We start from the raw sequence: 17,361 nt of genomic DNA on the forward strand, positions 1-17,361 counted from the left end.
GTGGTGTGTGAGTGAGGGTGTGTGAGTGAGGGTGTGTGAGTGAGGGTGTGTGAGTCAGGGTGTGTGAGTGAGGGTGTGTGAGTGAGGGTGTGTGAGTGAGGGAGTGTGAGTGAGGGTGTGTTTGTGAGGGTGTGTTTGTGAGGGTGTGTGAGTGAGGGTGTGTGAGTGAGGGTGTGTGAGTGAGGCTGTGTGTGTGAGGGTGTGTGAGTGAGGGTGTGTGAGTGAGAGTGTGTGAGCGAGGGTGTGTGAGTGTGAGTGTGTGAGTGAGGGTGTGAGAGTGAGGGTGTGTGAGTGAGAGTGTGTGAGTGAGGGTGTGTGAGTGAGAGTGTGTGAGTGAGGGTGTGTGAGTGTGAGTGTGTGAGTGAGGGTGTGAGAGTGAGGGTGTGTGAGTGTGAGAGTGTGTGTGTGTCAGGGTGTGTGAGTGAGAGTGTGTGAGTGAGGGTGTGTGAGTGTGAGTGTGTGAGTGAGGGTGTGAGAGTGAGGGTGTGTGAGTGAGGGTGTGTGAGTGTGAGTGTGTGAGTGAGGGTGTGTGAGTGAGGGTGTGTGAGTGAGAGTATGTGAGTGAGGGTGTGTGAGTGAGGGTGTGTGAGTGAGGGTGTGTGAGTGAGGGTGTGTGAGTGAGGGTGTGTGAGTCAGGGTGTGTGAGGGTGTGTGAGTGAGGGTGTGTCTTTGAGGGTGTGTGAGTGAGGGTGTGAGTCAGGGTGTGTGAGGGTGTGTGAGTGAGGGTGTGTGTTTGAGGGTGTGTGAGTGAGGGTGGGTGAGTGAGGGTGTGTGAGTGAGGGTGTGTGAGTGAGGGTGTGTGAGTGAGGGTGTGTGAGTCAGGGTGTGTGAGGGTGTGTGAGTGAGGGTGTGTGATGAGGGTGTGTGATGAGGGTGTGTGAGTGAGGGAGTGCGAGTGAGGGTGTGTTTGTGAGGGTGTGTGAGTGAGGGTGTGTGAGTGAGAGTGTGTGAGTGAGGCTGTGTGTGTGAGGGTGTGTGAGTGAGGGTGTGTGAGTGAGGGTGTGTGAGTGAGGGTGTGTGAGTGAGGGTGTGTGAGTGAGAGTGTGTGAGTGAGGGTGTGTGAGTGTGAGTGTGTGAGTGAGGGTGTGAGAGTGAGGGTGTGTGAGTGAGAGTGTGTGAGTGAGGGTGTGTGAGTGAGAGTGTGTGAGTGAGGGTGTGTGAGTGTGAGTGTGTGAGTGAGGGTGTGAGAGTGAGGGTGTGTGAGTGAGGGTGTGTGTGTGTGTGAGGGTGTGTGAGTGAGAGTGTGTGAGTGAGGGTGTGTGAGTGTGAGTGTGTGAGTGAGGGTGTGAGAGTGAGGGTGTGTGTGTGAGGGTGTGTGAGTGTGAGTGTGTGAGTGAGGGTGTGAGAGTGAGGGTGTGTGAGTGACGGTGTGTGAGTGAGGGTGTGTGAGTGAGAGTGTGTGAGTGAGGGTGTGTGAGTGTGAGTGTGTGAGTGCGTGTGTGAGAGTGAGGGTGTGTGAGTGAGGGTGTGTGTGTGAGGGTGTGTGAGTGAGGGTGTGTGTGAGTGAGGGTGTGTGAGTGAGGGTGTGTGAGTGAGAGTGTGTGAGTGAGAGTGTGTGAGTGAGGGTGTGTGAGTGAGGGTGTGTGAGCGAGGGTGTGTGAGTGAGGGTGTGTGAGTTTGTGTGTGTGAGTTCGTGTGTGTGAGTGACGGTGTGTGTGAGTGAGGGTGTGTGAGTGAGGGTGTGTGAGTGAGGGTTTGTGAGTGAGGGTGTGTGAGTGAGGGTGTGTGAGAGAGGGTGTGTGAGTGAGGTTGTGTGAGTGAGGGTGTGTGAGTGAGGGTGTGTGAGTGAGGGTGTGTGAGTCAGGGTGTGTGAGTCAGGGTGTGTGAGGGTGTGTGAGTGAGGGTGTGTGTTTGAGGGTGTGTGAGTGAGGGTGTGTGAGGGTGTGTGAGTGAGGGTGTGTGTTTGAGGGTGTGTGAGTGAGGGTGTGTGTTTGAGGGTGTGTGTTTGAGGGTGTGTGAGTGAGGGTGTGTGAGTGAGGGTGTGTGAGTGAGGTTGTGAGGGTGTGTGAGTGAGGGTGTGTGAGTGAGGGTGTGTGAGGGTGTGTTAGTGAGGGTGTGTTAGTGAGGGTGTGTGAGTGAAGGTGTGTGAGTGTGGGTGTGTGAGTGAGGGTGTGTGAGTGAGGGTGTGTGAGTGAGTGTGTGTGAGTGAGGGTGTGTGAGTGAGGGTATGTGAGTGAGGGTGTGTGAGTGAGGGTGTGTGAGTGAGGGTGTGTGAGTGAGGGTGTGTGAGTGACGGTGTGTCAGTGAGGGTGTTTGAGTGAGGGTGTGTGAGGGTGTGTGAGTGAGGGTGTGTGTTTGAGGGTGTGTGAGTGAGGGTGGGTGAGTGAGTGTATGTGAGTGAGGGTGTGTGAATAAGGTTGTGTGTGAGTGAGGGTGTTTGAGTGAGTGAGGGTGTGTGAGTGAGTGAGGGTGTGTGAGTGAGTGAGTGTGTGTGAGTGAGTGAGGGTGTGTGAGTGAGGGTGTGTGAGTGAGGGTTTGTGTGTGAGGGTGTGTGAGTGAGGGCATGTGAGTGTGGGTGTATGAGGGTGTGTGAGTGAGGGTGTGTGAGTGAGGGTGTGTGTGTGAGGGTGTGTGTGTGAGGGTGTGTGAGTGAGGGTGTGTGAGTGAGGGTGAGTGAGTGAAGGTGTGTGAGTGAGGGTGTGTGAGTGAGGGTGTGTGAGTGAGGGTGTGTGAACGAGGGTGTGTGTGTGAGGGTGTGTGAGTGAGGTTGTGTGAGTGAGGGTGAGTGAGTGAAGGTGTGTGAGTGAGGGTGTGTGAGTGAGGGTGTATGAGTGAGGGCGAATGAATGTGGGTGAGTGAGTGAGGGCGAATGAATGTGGGTGCGTGAGTGAGAGCTGTGAGTGTGTGTGTGTGTGAGAGGGTGTGTGAGTGAGGGTGTGTGAGTGAGGGTGTGTGAGTGAGGGTGCGTGAGTGCGGGTGTGTGAGTGAGGGTGTGTGAGTGCGGGTGTGTGAGTGAGTTTGTGTGTGTGAGTTTAGGTGTGTGAGTGAGGGTGTGTGAGTGAGGGTGTGTGAGTGAGGGTGTGTGAGTGAGTTTGTGTGTGTGAGTTTGTGTGTGTGAGTGAGGGTGTGTGAGTGAGGGCGTGTGAGTGAGGGCGTGTGTGTGAGGGTATGTGTGTGAGTCAGGTTGTGTGAGTGAGGTTGTGTGAGTGAGGGTGTGTGAGTGAGGGTGTGTGAGTGAGGGTGTGTGAATGAGGATGTGTGTGTGAGGGTGTGTGAGGGTGTGTGAGTGAGGATGTGTGAGTGAGGGTGTGTGAGTGAGGGTGTGTGAGTGAGGGTGTGTGAGTGAGGGTGTGTGTGTGAGGGTGTGTGTGTGAGGGTGTGTAAGTGAGGGTGTGTGTGCGAGGGTGTGTGAGTGAGGGTGTGTGAGAGTGAGGGTGTGTGAGAGTGAGGGTGTGTGAGTGAAGGTGTGTGAGAGTGAGGTTGTGTGAGAGGGTGTGTGAGTGTAGTGTGAGACGGTGTGTGTGTTAATGTGTGTGTGAGAGGGTGGGATGGTGAGGGTGTATGAGGGTGTGTGACTGAGGGTGTGTGTGACTGAGGGTGTATGAGTGAGGGTGTGTGTGTGAGGGTGTGTGAGTGAGGGTGTGTGAGTGAGGGTGTGAGAGTGAGGGTGTGTGAGTGAGGGTGTGTGAGTGAGGGTGTGTGAGTGAGGGCGTGTGAGTGAGGGCGTGTGAGTGAGGGCGTGTTGGTGAGGGCGTGTGAGTGAGGGTGTATGAGGGTGTGTGTGAGAGGGTGTATGAGTGAGGGTGTGAGTGAGGGCGTGTGCGAGAGGTTGTGTGAGTCTGTGTGTGAGAGCGTGTGTGAGAGGGTGTGTGAGTGAGGTTGTGTGAGAGGGTATGTGAGCGAGGGTGTGTGAGTGGGGGAGTGAGACGGTGTGTGTGAATGTGTGTGTGAAAGTGCGGGTTAGTGAGGGTGTATGAGGACGTGTGTGACTTCAGGTGTATGAGTGAGGGTGTGTGTGAGGGTGTGTGTGTGAGGGTGTGTGAATGAGGGTGTGTGAGTGAGGGTGAGTGAGGGTGTGTGAGTGAGGGTGTGTGAGTGAGAGTGTGTGAGTGAGGGTGTGTTAGTGACGGTGTGTGAATGAGGGTGTATGAGTGAGGTTGTGTGAGTGAGGGTGTGTGAGTGAGGGTGTGTGTGTGAGGGTGTGTGAGTGACGGTGTATGATTGAGGGTGTGTGAGTGAGGGTGTGTGAGTGAGGGTGTGTGTGTGAGGGTGTGTGAGTCAGGTTGTGTGAGTGAGGGTGTGAGTGAGGGTGTGTGAGTGAGGGTGTGGGAGTGAGGGTGTGTGATTGAGAGTGTGTGAGTGAGGGTGTGAGTGAGGGTGTGAGTGAGGGTGTATATGTAAGGGTGTGTGAGTGAGGGCGTGTGAGTGATGGTGTGTGAATGAGGGTGTAAGTGAGGGCGTATGAGTGAGGTTGTGTGAGTGAGTGTATGAGAGTGATGGTGTGTGAGTGACTGTGTGTGTGAGAGGGTGTGTGAGTGAGGGTTTGTGAGTGAGGGTGTGTGAGTGAGACTTTGAGTGAGGGTGAATGAATGTGGGTGGTTGAGTGAGTGAGATCTATGAGAGTGTGTGTGTGAGGGTGTGTGAGTGAGGGTGTGTGAGTGAGGGTGTGTGAGTGAGGGTATGAGAGTGAGGGTGTGTGAGTGACGGTGTGTGTGAGAGGGTGTGCGAGTGAGGGTGTGTGAGTGAGGGTGTGTGAGTGAGTGTATGTCAGTGTGGGTGTATGAGGGTGTGTGAGTGAGGGTGTGTGTGTGAGGGTGTGTGAGTGAATGTGTGTGAATGAGGGTGTGTGAGTGAGGTTGTGTGAGTGAGGGTGTGTGAGTGAGGGCGTGTGTTTGAGGGCGTGTGTTTGAGGGTGTGTGAGTGAGGGTGGGTGAGTGAGGGTATGTGAGTGAGGGTGTGTGAATGAGGTTGTGTGTGAGTGAGGGTGTGTGAATGAGGGTGTGTGTGTGAGGGTGTGTGAGTGAGGTTGTTTGAGTGAGGGTGTGTGAGTGAAGGTGTGTGAGTGAAGGTGTGTGAGTGAGGGTGTGTGCGCGAGGGTGTGTGAGTGAGGGCGTGTGAATGAAGGTGTAAGTTTGGCGTGTGAGTGAGGATGAGAGAGTGAGGGTTGTGTGAGTGAGGGTATGAGAGTGACGGTGTGTGAGTGACGGTGTGTGTGAGAGGGTGTGTGAGTGAGTGTGTGTGAGTGAGGGTGTGTGAGTGAGGGTGTGTGAGTGAGGGTATGTGAGTGTGGGTGTATGAGGGTGTGTGAGTGAGGGTGTGTGAGTGAGGGTGTATGAGTGAGGGCGAATGAATGTGGGTGGGTGAGTGAGGGTGTGTGTGGGTGGGAGAGTGGGAGCTGTGAGTGTGTGTGTGTGTGAGAGGGTGTGTAAGAGGGTGTGTGAGATGGTGTGTGAGAGGGTGTGTGAGTTTGTGTGTGTGTGAGGGTGTGTGAGTGAGGGTGTGTGAGTGAGAGTGTGTGAGTGAGGGTGTGTGAGAGGATGTGTAAGTGAGGGTGTGTGAGAGGGTGTGTGAGTGAGGGTATGAGAGTGAGGGTGTGTGAGTGATGGTGTGTGTGAGTGAGGGTGTGTGAGTGAGGGTGTGTGAGTGAGGGTGTGCGAGTGAGGGTGTGTGAGTGAGGGTATGTGAGTGTGGGTGTATGAGGGTGTGTGAGTGAGGGTGTGTGAGCGAGGGTTTGTGAGTGAGGGTGTGTGTGTGAGGTTGTGTGAGGGTGTGTGTGTGAGTGAGGTTGTGTGAGTGAGGTTGTGTGAGTGAGGTTGTGTGAGTGAGGGTGTGTGAGTGAGGGTGTGTGAGTGAGGGTGTGTGAGTGAGGGCGTGTGAATGAGGGTGTAAGTGAGGGCGTGCGAGTGAGGTTGTGTGAGTCTGTGTGTGAGAGGGTGTGTGAGTGAGGTTGTGTGAGAGGGTGTGTGAGTGAGGGTGTGAGACGGTGTGTGTGTGAGAGGGTGGGTTAGTGAGGGTGTATGAGGGTGTGTGTGACTGCGGGTGTATGAGTGAGGGTGTGTGAGTGAGGGTGTGTGAGTGAGGGTGTGTGAGAGTGAGGGTATGAGAGTGAGTGACGGTGTGTGTGAGAGAGGGTGTGTGAGATGGTGTGTGAATGAGGGTGTGTGAATGAGGGTGTGTGAGTGAGGGTGTGTGAGTGAGGGTGTGAGAGTGAGGGTGTGTGAGTGAGGGTGTGTGAGTGAGGGTGTGTGAGTGAGGGTGTGTGAGAGTGAGGGTATGAGAGTGAGTGACGGTGTGTGTGAGAGAGGGTGTGTGAGATGGTGTGTGAATGAGGGTGTGTGAATGAGGGTGTGTGAGTGAGGGTGTGTGAGTGAGGGTGTGTGAGTGAGGGTGTGTGAGTGAGGGTGTGAGAGTGAGGGTGTGTGAGTGAGGGTGTGTGAGTGAGGGTGTGTGTGTGTGAGGGTGTATGATTGAGGGTGTGTGAGTGAGGGTGTGTGAGTGTGTGTGAGTGAGGGTGTGTGAGTGAGGGTGTGTGAGTGAGGGTGTGAGAGTGAGGGTGTGTTTGTGAGGGTGTGTTTGTGAGGGTGTGTGAGTGAGGGTGTGTGAGTGAGGGTGTATATGCAAGGGTGTGTGAGTGAGGGCGTGTGAGTGAGGGTGTAAGTGAGGGCGTGTGAGTGAGGGTGTGTGAGTGAGGGTGTGTGAGTGAGGCTGTGTGAGTGAGGGTGTGTGAATGAGGGTGTGTGTGTGAAAGGGTGAGTGAGCTGTGTGAGTGAGGGTGTGTGAGTGAGGGTGTGTGAATGAGGGTGTGTGTGTGAAAGGGTGAGTGAGCTGTGTGAGTGAGCGTGTGTGAGTGAGGGTGTGTGAATGAGGGTGTGTGTGTGAAAGGGTGAGTGAGCGTGTGTGAGTGAGGGTTGATGTGTTAGAGTGGGTGAATGCACTTTGCTGAAAGAGGATGAGTGAGTGGGGATGTGTGATTTAGGGTTGATGAGTTAGAGTGGGTGAGTGCGTGGTGCTGAAAAAAGTTGAGTGAGAAAACAATTTAGAACTGGGACAATGAACATTCCTGCGACTTAACGGATTTTCATTTTGCAAATGGGATTTTTGTGCCCGTAAAAGTCTTGTCATATTGTGTCAGAGAGAGTGTGTTGTGTTTATTCATTCTTGTGATGTAGGCTCGGCCTGCATTTATCTTCCATCCCTCATTGACTTTGAGAAGATGCTGAGCTTCCTTCTTTAACCATTGCAGTCCATGTGGTGTTTCCCCGAGTCCGATACATGATGTTGAACCAGCGGCAGTGCAGGAACGGAGATATATTACATAGTCATGATGGTGAATGGTGAGGAGGGGACCTTCCAGTTGGTGATGTTCCCATGTGTCTATTGTCCTTGTCCAAATGGCCGCTGTCATCGGTTTGGAAAATGCTGCCTACGGAGACACGATGAGCTTCAGCAGCGGATGTTTAGATAGTAGACAGGCTTCGGGGAGTCAGGAGATGGGTTTTCACCTTTGATCTGTTCTTCTGGCCTCAAAATTTCTATGACTCGCCCAGATCACTTTCTGGTCCATGTTGATCACCAGGAGGTTGTTAGTGGTTTTCAATGATGATAATGCCAGTCAATGTCAAGGGGCGGTGGTTAGATCTGTTCTTACTGGAGGTGGGCATTGCCTTCAATTGGGTGACTTGACTGTTACTTACCACTTGTCAGCCAGAACCGGATAGAGCCTCCATGTTGCTTTATTTACAGGTTTATTTAGTGACTGCACAGTTGCAAATTGTGCTGAGCATGATGCAATCATCTGCCATCAACCCCTGTTCAGACCTGATGATGGAAAGAAGGCCATTGATGAACAAGCTGAAGATGGTTGGACCTGGGACACTGCCCTGAAGAAGTCTCGCAGTGATGTCCTAGAACTGAGCTGATTGGCCTCCAGCAATGGAATCCATCCACCTTGGTGCTGGTTGTGACTCCAACCAGCGGAGATTCTTCCCCTGATTCCCATCCATTCATTCTTTGTTTGGGCTGCTTGAGGTCTCACGTTTCAATGCTGCCTTGATTTGGCGGCACGGCTGCACAGTGGTTAACCCTGTTGCTTCACAGCACCAGGGACCCGGGTTCGATTCCCACTTGGGTCATTGCCTGTGCGGAGTCTGCACGTTCTCCCCGGAGTCTGGGTGGGTTTTCTCCGAGTGATCCGGTTTCCTCCCATAAGTCCCGAAAATCGACCTGTTAGGTGGTTTGGATATTCCGAATTCTCCCTCTCTGTATCCGAACAGGCGCCAGAGTGTGGTGACTGGGGGCTTTTCACAGTAACTTCATTGCAGTGTTAATGTAAGCCTACTTGTGACAATAATAATGATTATTATTATTGATGTTAGTTCAGTCGCTCTCACCTGTGTATCTGAAAGTGTGTGCGTGTCTGAGTGTGTGTGTGTGTGTGTGTGTGTGTGTGTGTGTGAGGGAGAATTTGGGTATGTGAGAGCCCGTGACTGTGTGTATGCATGTGTCTGCATGCATGCGTGTGATTGTTTCTGCGAGAGATGGATCAAGAGAGTGGGAGAGAGAGAGTACACGTGTGAGTGTGTGTGTGCAAGAGAGTATCTGTGTGTGAGAGAATATCTGTGTGTGAGAGCGCGATTGTGTGTATTTCTGCGAGCGACAGGATATCTGTGTGTGTGAGGGAGCAAAATAGTGTGCACAGGAGAGAGACTGCATGTGCAAAATTGTGTGTGTGAGACAGCATGTGAGTGAAAGAGTGCTTTCACAAGAGAGCATGTGTGTGAGAGAGCATGTATGCACCAAAGCATGTGAGTGAGACAGCATGTATGTGAGAGCATGTGTGCGAGAGATCATGTGTGTGAGAACACATGTGTGTGAGTGTGTAACAGACCATATGTGTGAGAGAGCATGTGTGCAAGAGAGCATATGTGTGAGAGAGCATGTGTGTGAGAGAACGTGTGCATGAGACAGCATGTGTGCAAAAGAACATGTGTGTGAGAGAGCATGACTGTGAGACAGCATGTGTGAGAGAGCATGTGTGCGAGAAATCATGAGTACGAGAGAGACCATGAGGTGTGTCAGAGTGCGTGTGTGCAAGAGAGAATGAGAGAGAGTGTGTGGGTGTGAGTGTGTGTGTCAGAGTGTGTGTGTGTGAGAGCATGAGTGTCGAGAGTGAGTGTATGAGAGAGTGTGTATGTGAGAGAGCAAGTGTATGAGAGAGCATGTGAGTGAGAGGGCATGTGTGTCAGGGAGCGTGTGTGCAAGAGAGCGTGAGTGTGAGAGATATGTGATTGAGAGAGTGTGTGTGAGAAAGCATGTGTGGGAGAGTACATGGGTGTGAGAGCATGTGTGCAACAGAGCAAGTGTGTGAGAAAGCATGTGTGTGAGAGAGCATGTGTGTAAACGAGCATGAGTGTGAGTGAGCAAGTGAGTGAATGTGTGAGAGAGTGTGAGTATCAGAGCGCATGTGTATGAGAGAGCATGTATGCAAGAGAGGATATATGTGTGAGAGAGCAGGAGTACAAGAGAGCATGTGTGAGCGAGAGGCTGTGTGTGTGTGAGAGAGCGTGTGTGTGAGAGCATGTGTGTGAGAGAGCATGCCTGCAAGAGACCATGCATGTCAGAGAGAGTGTATGTGTGAGAGAGTGTATGCGTGAGAGAACGGATGTGTGAGAGAGCCTGTATGTGAGAGAGCGTTTTTGTGTTGGAGAGATGTGTGTGACAGGGCATGTGTGTGAACGAGCGTGTGTGCAAGAGATAATGTGTGCGAGAGTGCATGTGTGCGAGAGTGTGTGTCTGTGAATGATTGTGTATGTGAGTGAGATTGGTAAAACGTGTAAGAGAGAGTGTGTGTGAGAGTGTGAGAGAGGGAGATTGTCTGAAAGAGAGAGAGGGATAATGTGCCTGTGTCTGTGAGAGAGCGAGTGACAGTCTGTTGGTGTGTGAGGGAGAGTTGGAGAGAGAGAAAGTTGGAGACAGAGAGTATGTAAGAGAATGAGTGTGTGAGGCAAGGCGTGTGTGACCAAGTATGTGTGTGAGAGAGACTGTGTGTTTTTGAAGAGCTATCGTGTATGTGAGAGTGTCTGTGAGAGAGAGTGTCTGTGTGTTTGAGGAATAGTCCGGGTTTCTGGGAGAGAGGGAGTGTGTGAGGGAGAAAGAGTGTGCGGATGAGAGTGTACCTAGTGTGTCAAATTTCACTCTGAAACACAGGGGATCGAATCATTCAAACTGCTTGATTCTAATTGATAAATGGTCAACTTACGACAAATGAAATTAATAACCACTGTGAAATTAAACTGATATAAATTTCAAACTCCCTTCGCCTTTCAGCTATTTCTCCTGTCTGAACTGGGCAGAATGTATTTTCACTGAGAATGAACACATTAAATAGAACAGATTGAGGGGAGTTTAATGTCTGTGACAGAGATCCAGTGTTTGATAAGAAATAAACAAACCAGGAAACATTCACATTGGAAACTGATTACCTGATTTGATCCAATGTCTTAATTAAATACAATCAACAAAACAATGGAGGCGGGCCACCTATTCAACCGGAGCAAATACATGTATTGTTTTCTAAATTATTTTCAGGGCAATTAAACATTCTCCAATAGCTTTGATATAACACGCCAGTATGCTACTCAATTGTAGCAGTTAATTTATGTTGAATTAGTTAGTACTAAAGTCGCATTGCAAGTTATTGCCAATTGTCAATTAGTTGACCTGTCAGCTGATTTGTACTCATAATATAAATAATAAAACATAGTTCTCTGCAATTCAAAACCTGCTCCTGCCTGAAATTTGATAAATATTTGGATTTAATTAAATATTAAACTTCAAATTATCGGATGGAATAATTCAGACATGTGTAATATCTAGAAAATGATGGAGAAATGTTTTTGTTCAATTTACGAGTTAAGAAGAAATAAGCTTGAGGCTCAGATATAATCTATTCTTCGATTGTATAATTTGTTTTATTTCAATAATGTTATATTGTGTACAGCACAGCTCTGCGAGACAGGATGTTATTATTTTTTGCAAAGCTAATATTCTCTTTTTGTAATTAAATTAATCTCTTTGAATTTCAAGCTTTTACTTGTCAAGCTCCAGCACTGTGCAGTCTGGACATTCCTACAATTCAGATAAAATCATAAGAACAATTCCTGCACTGTCAGCGACTTCCACCTCTGAGAAAACTCTTTATGATTAGGTCAGAGACAACTACAAATGACGTTGAAGAGATAATTAATATTCTTGCTGCTGCACATAAATAATACTATAACCGGTTACATAAATTGCCAAACTGCAATATAAAACTCCTATTTAAGTAACTGCAAATGTAATCAGAGAAATAAAAATTAATTCAAATATATCTTGTGTAATTGAACAGTGCTGTAGAATCAGTATGTTATTATTAAAACAGTTTCATAAATAATCACAAAATATTCCCAGCCTACAAACTTTTCCGGTCATGCTGATGGTGTGCAAAGCACAGCAGAATTGTGGAAGGAGATTAATGATTAATGATATTAATATGGAAACATATTTGGATAATATGGTGATAATACCGCATTATAATTGTTTAAGTTATATTAATTTTACTCACGAATTTGAAAACGTTTTAATTAAATAGTTTCAGACTGCATTAACGAATTGCGTTCTTAATGACGCCATGGTTTAGTTTAATCAGTAATCATTAGGTAAAATTTAAAAATGTATCAAATCTTTAATTCCTTTCTTTATTTTCGAAACCGGCCACGTTTACTCCCCACAATTGTGTTTCAAGGAGATTCAAACGCGCAAACCTTTTTACATTTAACCAGAAAACGTGTAACTGCTCAATGTCATCCAGTTTGAACAATGCAGAGACAACGTAGAAACAGAAAACCGCTTCACAAATTGCACTTATTCAAAGTCACCCAGACACACCATCTCCTCAGCAGCAAAACACCAAAACTCATCGTGAGGACTGAACCCGTTTCATTGAGAAGCAGCTCAATTCTACATTCAACAGAATCAAACGTAACATTTCAAAAACATCTGAATATCGAATCCAGCAAATCAGTTCGGCACCAAATGTATGAATTATCAAACTAAATAGAAATACAGAACAACAGTAATATCACTGTGAGCAGGTGGGGTATGTCCAAAATATTTTTGAAACTTTACCATATTTTATTCATGTTGGACCATATTTCAAACGCATTTCAACAGTTGACAGGAGAGATAAAAGCTGCATCCATCAATCCCACCAAGATGGAACATTGAAGAAAAGCCAGGCTGTGATTTCAGTAACAAATTATGTTCGGAAAGAGCATTTAAAACTGTGGCTTAGTTTAATCTGCAATCATCACTTTTAAAAAACTCTAAAATCCTGACCGTTGTCCACCCACAATCGTGTGCCAAGCAGTTTCAAACACGTGTCTTATTTTCATTCAATTACAAAACATGGAAACGCTCAATATCACCGAGTTTAAAGAATATAGACACGCCAGAACCGTTTCACAAACTTTACTCATTCAAAATCACCCAAACACAATCTCCTCAGCAGAAAAACACCAAATCACATCACCGAGGGGCTGAAACTCGTCTCATGGAGAACCAGCTCAATTCTTCAAACACTTTCAATAGAATCAAACAGCATTTCAAGAAAATTTATATCTAGAACCCACCAAATTCGCCTTTCAGCAAGTGAATGAACAATTAAAACAAACAGAAATATGGAAGAATATCATCAGCATTGTCAATACGCGGGAAGTGTTCAATAAATTGACACAGATACTTCAGCATATTTTGTGAATATTGGGTAGATTTCTAACACTTGTGCAGGAGGCGGTAAAATCTGCAGCCACCAGGTGTCACCGAGATTAAACATTGCAGAAATACCAAACTGTTTAACAGGCGTTAGGTATTTAAAGTAACCCGGCCACAGTATCCTCAGCAAATAAACATCAAATCATAACAACCAGGGACTGAATCCCTCAGCAGAACCTTTTGTCAAGAGGCAGAATAATTCATTTTACAGCAGAATCACATAAAACATGACAACAAAATCTCAATACAGAATCCAGCAAACCCGCAATTCAGTGAACGAATGCATAGTTAAAATAGAAAAATAATTAAAACATAGACTCAAGTAAAACAGTTCATAAATAATTGAATGATTCTTACCTGCAGTCACCGTCACCATGGTGCCTTGTCCCCAGTAGTCCATAGCGTCACAGTGTCACATTCCCTGGGCAGCTCCGTACAATAACCGGACCTGCACAAAATAGACAGAAATCCACCATTATTTTAAATATTCACAAACCAGAGACAAGGTAAAATCGCGGTACATTTTCATTAAACTAGAATTGTACTTGTGGAGATCGCTTGCTGTTCAGAAACGACCCTAATGTTTTATATTTCAGAGTAACACATGATCATGTTCTTGAAATCACCAACTAACGAGTGAATAATTGTCACAGATTTCCATATTAATTATTGTCATTTTGTCAGTGCTGGACATGAATAATACTTCACTGTAAATAAAGTTGGATTGTAAAAGCGATCACTGAGCCAGCCTCAGTTAATTGGTGCTGAGGGGTTTTTTGTATTGACAGTAACTGCTGTGATCCAGTTATCACAGTGAGACACAGCGTGTCAAATACTGCGGCAGACTGTTAACTGTAAAATACAGAGATTTAATTTCACTGCGCGTTCAAAAAACTAACTCTGTCTCTTCCAAGAGCGAATCTGAGTTATTTCAGCTTGTCCTGGTCAATACATTTATAAAGAGGATCGGAACACTTTTAAACCCTCTGGGCACATTTAGCGTGTCGTTCCACGGAGATAAAGTGGAAGATTGTTATACCTTTTCACAAACTAATATTGTGTTTTATTTAAGCCTCATTTACGTTGACAATCCTGCTGTGGCAATGATCACCAATTTGGACAAACTCTTTCACTGAGGTTTTTGTATGAGGATGTCGCTGTGCACAGCACCGTGACCCCACTGCTGTAGTCACAGTGACAGACACCCGCACAAAAACTGCACTCACTCCCTGTTCAGCCCTGCCACTCAATATTCACTTCAAATAGACGATTACTTCTGATCTAATTTACAATTTAGACAGCAGTTCATAAAACGCAATGTACAGATACTTTCTCCAAGTATCAGAAATAATACAACGATGAGTATATCCAGGCCTGTAATTACTGAAACTGTTAACAGTAAACATCAACAGACAAAAGCTAATACTTGCAGATCGATTGGTTTGTTCGGTTTTACTGTTTAATTTTCCCTGTGTCAGTTATGTAAGAAGCAGCTTGTGTTTTGACTCTGATCACTGCCATAAATAATTACATTTGGATCAAGTACTGACCTTCAGGTTAAGGTGCAAGTTGCTGAATTCCCTCTCGAGCTGTTCTTGTGCGGGTCCAGCCCTGGTTCCTCTCGCTGTGGTCTCTTGCACAGTAATAGATGGCGGTGTCTTCGGTCTTCAGGTTCGTCATGGCCAAAGAGAAGATGTTGTTCGAAGTGTCTTTGGACGCAGTGAATCGATCTTTAATAGCTGAGGCGTAGTAGTTGCTGGATGAACTATAGTACCAAACCAGCCACTCCAGCCCCTGTCCGGGAACCTGCTGGATCCAACCCATCCAGTAGCTGCCAAGATCGAAGCCGCTGGTTTTACAGGTCAGTGTCAGGGAGCCTCCGGGACGCCTGGTCTCTGCCTCCGGCTGAGTCAACACAACCTCCGACTGGACACCTGTAAAAATATATCAAAAAGCCCGAGGATTAATGCTGGTGAAATGATTGGTGACTCTGGAACATTCCAGAGAGAGACTAACACTGAGACAGTAACAGTGAGAGACTTGGACAATAAAAACTACTCACGGGATAAGAAAGTCAGCAACAAACTGAGAGAAATGGCCCACCTCATCCTTCTGGTCATTTGGGGGAAATGGTTGTGTCAGGAACTCAGTGAACAAACCAGCTCCCGGACTGTTGGATTCGGGTCCCAGTGAGCGGTATTTAAATACCCGGCAGAAGGGGCGGGTTTCCAGGCGCCGCCTGTTGATTCCCTGGTGGAGGCGGCGACTGGATCCATGTCCCACCTCCCCCCCACCCCACCCCCCGGACTCCCCCCCCCCCCCCCACCCCACGCCCCCCCCCCCCCTACAGAATGGACCCAGAGATTTACTATGGGTTATTATTAAATAGACATTTATCTGTAGCGGGATATTTGTTTCCCTGAATCGATTCTTTATAATGTCCCCATTGCGAAATTACGTTTGCTCATCTGTTAAGAAAATAACGATTCCATTGCAAATTCAGTCCCTTTATTTCTACTCCAATATATTGAGATGATCTTAAAAAGACTAATTATTTTGTCAGGGAATAGGTTGTATGTCAGTCTGATTTGCAACACTCCGGGTCCCCATTCCATTTGTAAAAATACATCATTTATCAGAGGAATAGTTGACGATTTATGTCGGAATGCGGGAATGAACAAGGTGATTCCATTTGCAGTGCGGATGGCTATCACTGAGCATTGCGGGTCTGCAGACAAGGCTCCTAACATTACACAATGACTCTCCTTACATTTCTGGAACTGCCCCTGAGCCTCAGACAGTCCTGTGAAAATTAGCGGTAAAAGAAACCCGCTTGCAAACATAAAATTGACATTAACATTTGACAGAATGAATCAGAACGGACAGGGCGATCAGCAAAGTTCTCCTTCAGCATCCAAATCAATGCCGCTAATTTCACTGTCTAACATTCGCTATGTTGGGAACACAGGATATCAGGATTTTGCGGAATGTTACACAATATCACAAGAATAAATGTTTTATCTTCCACTGAAGCAGGTCATGAACTGGTCATTTCTCCACTCATTGGCAGAAATGAGAGGGACTGTTAAATAATAATGGAAATCAGCACAAATTAAACTGCACAGAACACGGTGCTAATCAGGTATAAGAGACGCCTCCGTTTAAGTGAAGTCAACAACTCGGAGAATATTCCAGGAATTCAGGCGGGTTCAAGGCAGCTTTATGATTTTATTTAAGTACCTCGTCTTATTGGGCTTGTGGATTGGGTCCATCAACACCACTCACTCTCACTTCATTAGGTTCTTAACAAACGGACTTCAATGACTACAGTGACCTTTACTCAGAACTAATATAAATTAAATAGCATCTGGTCAGTTTACAATGTTCCGATCGCGTCTAATCTCAGCGTGATCACAGCATTCACTGAATATATTTATTTCGATGGAACACCATTTAAAACGTTTACTTCATGTGCGACTGAAACATTTATTGTTTAAATGAATAAATCCCATTTTATCCATTCATATTCAGGCTAATCTGCCCCACACAGTATTTGGCAGCAATCCAGCCGCCTGCAGCAGGCAGGCTCGAATGTTCAAAGTTGTTTACAGGAAGCATCTGGATTTTTCTTCAGAGATCTGTTTCCTCAGTACTGACCGTTTGGCTGCAAACCAACTTCAAACTCTTAACATTGTCAATGAGGACTATTTATAAACAAATCTACCCAGCAACAGTACTGGACATCATTTTACGTTTTAAATTGCGAACCTATCTGAACTGTTCCCATCTCAGGAAAGGAGAGTTATCCAGCTTTTCTTGTCCTTCTTAGCAACAACAGCCGGCTGGAGATCTCTCCCACATCTCATAACATTGTGATGATGGATAGAAATACAATTAGACTATCAGACAGGGGCCCATTTGTAACAGATCAACATGGATATTCTGTCTTTTTTCCTACATGCTTCCATGGAATGTGAGACTCACTGGCAAGACCACCGTGTGTTCCCTGTCCCTAATTGCTGTTGAACTGAGTGGTTTGCTGGGGCAGCTCAGAAGGAACTGAAGAGTCAGACATGTTGCTGTCTGACTGGAGCCACATGTAGGTGAGACCAGGGAGGGATGTCACATTTCCTTCATTGATGAAGCAGAGGGGATTCCATGGACACAGTTAGTCTATATTCCAGATTTATTAATTGAACTCAAATTCCCCCACCGGCCATGGTAGGATTTGTTCGCGAGTTCCCACAGAATTAGCCTGAGCCTTTGCATTATTGGTTCAATGGCATTAATACTCCCCCACCGCCCAACCAAAAGATAAAAGGATTACGGCTTTGATGTAGGGATGGATGTTGGTTGGATGCCTAAATATGTTGATTGAGGAATCAGTGAATGGGGTTGATGGATGGATGGATAGATGGTCCTGAAAGATGCTGTTCTACATTCTCAGTTTTGCGCTTGATGACTTCACAAATTAAAGCTGGTCCTTTATAAATTGTGTCAGAATGACACAATCGGTGGCCCAAGATTTCCTGTGTGAATTCCATCCCCAGACTATTGGGAACAGACCAGCTGGGCGTTACTAGGAGGAAACTGGAGATACTCCTGTGGTGC

At 47.1% G+C, this 17,361-nt stretch overlaps 1 gene segment (V, D, J or C); it reads right to left on the reverse strand.

Moving 5' to 3' along the window:
* LOC140418591 (Ig heavy chain C region-like) overlaps positions 1 to 13,190 on the reverse strand; it is a 29,291-nt gene extending 16,101 nt beyond the window's left edge. Inside the window, 1 exon segment of the C gene segment in view lies at positions 13,108 to 13,190. Coding sequence covers positions 13,108 to 13,150 — 43 coding nt within the window.
* Between the last annotated feature and the right edge of the window lie 4,171 nt (positions 13,191 to 17,361).

This window comes from Scyliorhinus torazame, chromosome 5 (genome assembly GCF_047496885.1).
Source record: "Scyliorhinus torazame isolate Kashiwa2021f chromosome 5, sScyTor2.1, whole genome shotgun sequence".
NCBI classification, from domain to species: domain Eukaryota; kingdom Metazoa; phylum Chordata; class Chondrichthyes; order Carcharhiniformes; family Scyliorhinidae; genus Scyliorhinus; species Scyliorhinus torazame.